General features: G+C 40.8%; 1 protein-coding gene across 1 annotated transcript in view; it reads left to right on the plus strand.

Moving 5' to 3' along the window:
- LOC109918284 (hemicentin-1-like) overlaps positions 1-6333 on the plus strand; it is a 417033-nt gene that overhangs the window by 361489 nt on the left and 49211 nt on the right. The window contains exons 78-81 of the mRNA XM_048613389.1: positions 1705-1812; positions 2795-2932; positions 5387-5515; positions 5701-6008. Coding sequence (XP_048469346.1) covers positions 1705-1812; positions 2795-2932; positions 5387-5515; positions 5701-6008 — 683 coding nt within the window. The remainder of the gene's footprint in view (positions 1-1704; positions 1813-2794; positions 2933-5386; positions 5516-5700; positions 6009-6333) is intronic.

The raw sequence follows: 6333 nt of genomic DNA on the forward strand, positions 1-6333 counted from the left end.
GATTGAATTTTAATTTAAAATTAATTTGTGTTCATTTTAGCATGAGTTTTTGATCAGATTACTCTGGTTATCTTTGTCTTTTGGTGAGTGATTTAATATTTTCTGTGAGAACTGTCTTAAACTAAATTGTGGTCCAAAATGTTTTCAATTGAATAAATATGCAAGCTATGTTTGAATTTTATGCTGAATTACCCAACATCTGTCAGAGCAACGAAAGGTGGCAAAATATGACCTAGGTCTCAGTGACCTTTTTGGCCAATGAGAAAGCCTTTTTGGACCATTGATGAAGTTGTTCAATGATCTCCCTTCAGCGTTCATGGCTGATGGCATTCTACTTGGAAGAACTGCCACGTAACAAATAGATTATTCACAGAGAGTCCCACTGCTCAACCAAAAGGATGAAATCTGCTCACAAATACGACACTTATCAATCAACTTAGAACTGGTCACCTTCACCTGCTTCCACCTTCTCTTTTCTCAGCCTGGTTTAGAATCTGGAATGCACTGCCTAAGAATGTGGTGAGACAGGTTCAATCAAGTCATTCAAAATGAAATTAGGTAATTTGAAGAGGAACGTTATGCAGCGTTGAAAACAGGAGAAAAGCACTTAGTGCCATGCATTTGTTCATTTGGAGAGAATGCATTCACAATGGGCTCAATGGCCTCCTTTTGCACTGTAACATTTCAATGAATTTTTTCACACCTCTGCAATTTTCCCCCTGAATTGCTTACACTCAAAAAATCTGTCTTCAATTTGTGGATATTCCGAGTCAATTGCAGAAGATTGGAACTCTAGATCATTCTGGTATGCCAGAAACAAATATGTATAAGCTTTAGTTGAGTTCTAGGGTCAGACATGGTGACTGCATCCTCCCCAATCTTTTCACTGTCATATGGTTCTAGTAAGAAAAGCAGCCCCTCGGGCAAGATTCCAGAGGGTGGCTGCACCCATGGGACAGTATCCGCAGTCAGGAAGCAGCACCTTTCAGTGAGCATGGTAGAGGAGAATAATTGTAGAGGCAGAGGAATACAAGAGTATTTTCATTTCAACAAAGGGGTAATTTTTGACTCCTACCTGATGGCAGCATTGGGAGGTTGAAATCATCTTCCAATTTGATCCTCATTTGATTATAGCTGAGCGAGCTGCCAGATGGGCCCATTATGATAGGTCACTGATTGTGGGATGTTGGGAAATTGGCCAGTGAAAAGGCTGAACAAGTTGGAGCTGGGGGAGGTGGTGGGAGCTGCTATGTGAAGTACTGATCTAGTAGTCGGTCAGAGTAAAATGCTTCTGTTCCTCCCACCTTCACAAAAAAGCCCTCTGCAATCTTTTTGAGCATTTTTTGGAACAGTTACCTATGCTGCCGTGGAGGGCAGCTCCTAAAGGCACTCAGTGTCCACTTGTATAAAAAATTCAATTGGTGGTCCTGCAACTTGCATAGGAGTCTGATATGCTCATGGGGAAGAGGATGTGTCATAAAGTTTGAGGTCTGAGATAGATTGAGGAGAACTTCTCACTTATTCAACTGAAAATTGCATCAGATGTTCCCAGTTTGAATAGGAGCTATCTGGTCTTCAACTTCCAGCTGCACATGTTTCAGGCAAGAATTGCACAGCTCTGAGAGTGCTCATCATTTTTCACAAGGGTTTTGCTTCAAGTGTCTCAGTTATCAGGAACTGTTTCTAATCATTATGCATCTGCAGGAATTCTGGAAATCACCACAGCAACCCTGAGCCATGCTGGCAGCTACATGTGTACAGCTCACAATGTGGTGGGGACAGCACACAGACATGTAACGCTCATTGTGCAAGGTGAAGTAACTCAGATTTCCATTCTTATCCATCATTTGCACCTTCCTGGAAAACATTTAACCTCAGACAAAGTTACTATCAGATGACATATTTAAAAGATAATCGCCTAAATTGCCAACTTGTACTTGCACAGTTTCCACTTGTTAATAAGTTTTCTACATTCAGACTTTTCTCAACACTGAGCATTCTAAAATGGTTCCTTTTTTGCAGATTTCCTTGTTTATTAGATACAATATATGCTGCATGATTTGAAGATGGAGGGTTACCAAAGGCTCTTGGATCCCATCCAATGATTTTTGGTCCTGACGAGCAAGAGGCAGAATTAAATGAGTGTAGTGATCTCAGGGTTGCAGGACTGGTGGAGGTCAAGAGGAAGGGAAGGATAGAGGCCATGGACAGATTTGACAATGAGCTTGAGATTTTTAAAATTGAGGAATTGCCTAACTGGAGGCTTCGGTAATCCAGCAAGGACAGGATACTGAATGAATGGAACTTGCAGCGAGTTAGATACTAAATAAAAACTGAAAGAACTGCTGATGCTGTAAATCAGGAACAAAAACAGAAGTTGCTGGAAAAGCTCAGCAGGTCTGGCAGCATCTGTGAAGAAAAAATCAGAGTTAACGTTTCGGGTTTTTTTTATTGCTGAGCTTTTCCAGCAACTTCTGCTTTTGTTGCTGTGAGTTAGCCAAGTTTTGGATGAATTTTAAGTTTATGAACGGTGGAAGATAAGAGGACAGACAGGAGAGTGTTAAAATAGTCAAGTTCAGAGTAGATACTTAATCGGTTCCTAAAGTGTTAATCATTCTATTTAATGTGTCTTTGCCACCTTGCTATGCATGGGAGTTTGTTGTACTTAATTCCTACATCACATCAGTGGCTACCTGAAATTGTGAAAGGTATTACGCAAATAAAAACTCTTTCTTTCTTCTTGTTTGGTAATCCTATTTAACTGCAGAATTTCTGTTATCTTCTGCCTGCCCAGAGCCTCCTGTTATCAAGCCCCTACCTGCCACTGTGGAAATTGTAGTAAATAGAGATATTATCCTGCCCTGTGAGTCAACAGGCACACCAAGACCCAGTATTACCTGGCAGAAAGAGGGTGCCACCATCACAAACACAGGTAAGCTGTAATGCCACAACAGCCAACTTTCTTGAGGTGCAAGGTATGTGTCATTTGTTAATGGAGACAGAGAGTGGAATTTTGGTTATGAGTTGCCCACATTGTCATTGAACTTTTGATAGACAAGGGGTTTGAGGGTTATGGGTGTGTTGAGACCACAACCAGATCAGCCATTATCTTACTAAATGGCATACTAGGCTTGAAGGGCCAAATGGCCTACTCCTGCTCCTATGTTCTGTTTTCATTCAAGTCAGATGAAACCTGATTTGTATTGGAATGTTTAAAGAGACTAGGTGTTAATTTGAGTTGAGGCTTGCCTGAGATGTTATAAAGGGAGACTGGATGTCTAATAGGTAGCAAACTATCCTTCCAACACCATGAACCGGCTAAGTCCACCATAGACTGATTGGTCTGAGGTATGCCTGTAAGATTCAGAATCCTACATGAAGACCTCAGTGCATCATAATCCATTTTCTAGAACATGAGTATTTGTATGAAATCAATGTTAAATTGGTTTACCCAAGGGAAGAGATATAAAAGGACTGGTGATTGTGCAGATGTGTCATGGTTCACTCAGAATCTAAATCTCAATGGCACCATGCACTTGTACATACACATGGTACTCTGGAGCAATAGAGGCTCCATTGTTCTTTTCATGATATAGTTGACCAGAAATCTCTTCTACTCTTACCGCCTGCCCTTGGCATGTGTTTGAAGTATTTGCAGATTGATAGGATCCACCATCCTTGGCTGTCAAGTCCTGGACTGGGACTCCAACTCAGAGGTTCTGACTCAAAGGCAGTAATACTACTCACTCTGCCAGAAGATAACCTACAAAGATGAAAACACCCCAGTTCTATAGCAGAGGATTCTTGCATGAATTTGGGTGCATTTCTGAATCAGATAGAGGGATTGTCCAACATTTCACTGTGCTGTACCAGCAGGGAGATGGAAGTGGGACAATTTGCTGTTTGCCAAAATGCCCTCAATTTGATAAAAATGTAAATACAAAAAGAGATACTTATAAACTTCTTAATGATTCTCCTTTATTCCTGTCCTTCTGGCTTCCAAGACACATGTCAAAAAGACAGCCTTTGAGTGTAAAATTCCCCTCATGATAGACAATCAATTTTCAATTCCAATTCCTTCAGTAACCTGTGGATGGGAACAGACAGAAGTGATGGAGAATGTCAAGCTGAGGCACAGAAATAAAGTTTTTACTTTTATTATGAATAACTCTTGAAATTAGCCATTGTGCACACATTGTACCTTCAGAATATGCTCAGCTACAGCATTGTGATGTGTAGGTCTTGTGGTGCAGTGAGCAGCAACCTGCGTCTGAACCGAAAGCTGTGGATTTGAATCCCAATACAGGACCTTGGAAAGTGCATTTATAACACAGCAAGCATGTTGACTACCATCTAGCAAATACAATGGCAGGTGGTAAGAGTGGGAGAGATTCCTGGCCAGTCATGTGATGGAAAGAATTTTGGAATCTCAACCATCACTATTTGTAGCTCCAGTCTACAATGTGCGCATTACTAGGGCAACTGTAACATATCACCACCACCACTAGCATTATGAATTATGACATGAAAAAAGGAACTCTATATCCTTAAGATGGCATTCTAACATCAAGATTGTTAGAAATTGAGAACACTTCACGTTGCGTTACCAAGCAAGGAAGGGAAGGAAAATGGAATGTTGTTTTTATACTGGATTCCCTTTGAATTAAATATGGGAAGGTCTTCCTAAAACTATCCAAGACATTAGCCAGACCACACCTGGCATAATATGAACAATTTTAGTCCATTTATCCAAGGAAAGATAAACTGATATTAGAAACAGCCCAAAGAAGGTTTACTTGATTGATCTTGAGTATGGAATGATTTACATGAGGAGAGATTGAGTAAATTGGGTTTGTACTCATCAAGTTCAGAAGAACAATAGACAAACTTTTTGAAACCTTTAAGATTTTTAGGGGGCTATACAGGATAAATACAGAGAAGTTGGTTTCCCTTGTAGGAGAGTCCAGGTCTAGAGGGTATAATCTCAGAGAAAAGGATCCACCCATTTAAGACAGAGGTGAACAGGATTTTCTCTTTCTGAGGGTAGTCAGTTTGTAGAATTCTTTACTGCAGAGGGCTGTCAAAGCTGATTTGTGAAGAATATTCAAGGCTGAAATAGATTTTTAATCAGTAAGGGAATCAGGGTTATTGATATAAGACAAAAAAAGTGCAGTTGAGGATTATTAGATCAGCTGTGGTCTCCTTGAATGGCATTGCGGACCCAATGTGCCAAATGATCTTCTGTTCTACGTATTATAGTTTTATGATGAATGACTGTTCCCTGAAGAAGAGAGGTGAATTCTGTTTATTATATCCATGTTTGACTATGCCGATCTACCACTGTGTGTGACCCTAGGTTTTAACTGACCATTAGTTTCTGTCTTAGGTTATTTATTACTGGCTAATGGAGCGCTGGAGATCACCAGAGCCAAGGAGGAATATTCAGGGAATTACATGTGTATTGCCCAAAATGCAGCTGGCACTGCTGTGGGCAAGACAAAACTGGTGGTCCAAGGTAGGGTTCTGATGAGAGTTAATGCTTTGCAATTAATAATGTTAAAATCATTGATTTAACGCGCTTTAGGGACTGTTTGCTGTTTAAGATGAGCAGGGATCAGACACAGACTGACTGTATGTAAAATACAATCCACTTGTTGTATCATGAATGATGAAACATATGGTTTCTCGCTTTTTACTCAGTTCCCCCAGTTATCAAAGCTCACAGCAGGGAACATAAAGCCACCATTGACCATCCTGCAACTTTACCCTGCGAGGCAGAGGGCCATCCAAAACCAGAGGTAACATGGGTGAAAGATGGCCGCACCATTGCTAACCAGATGCGCCTGCAAACGTTTGCAAATGGATCCCTACAGATTCTACCAGTCCAGCTTGCTGATGCAGGATGGTATACGTGTGTTGCCAGGAACAAAGCAGGGGTAGTCAGCCTGGACACGATTCTTGCGGTGCAGGGTGAGAGTGGAACCATCAACAATCCAACTTGCATTTACGTAGCACTGTTAATGTATAAAATGTGCTGTTAAAACAATATATGACACGCAGTTAATGCTGTAGAGTGATTTGAGTCACCTAGTGGCCATTTTTGTATAGTTCTGTAAATGTCCAATAACACTAATGCTTATCCATGTCCAGGGAAGGAAATCTGTCATCTTCACCTAATCAGGCCTACATGTGACTCCAGACCCACAGCAATGTGGTCAACTGTCAATTGCCCTCTGAAATGACCTAACAAGCCACTCAGTTGTAGCAATGAATGAGCGATTGACACAACTGAGTGGCTTGTTAGGTCATTTCAGAGGGCAATTGACAGTTGAC

The sequence above is a fragment of the Rhincodon typus genome, chromosome 28, assembly GCF_021869965.1.
Source record: "Rhincodon typus isolate 14 chromosome 28, sRhiTyp1.1, whole genome shotgun sequence".
Taxonomy (NCBI): Eukaryota; Metazoa; Chordata; class Chondrichthyes; order Orectolobiformes; family Rhincodontidae; genus Rhincodon; species Rhincodon typus.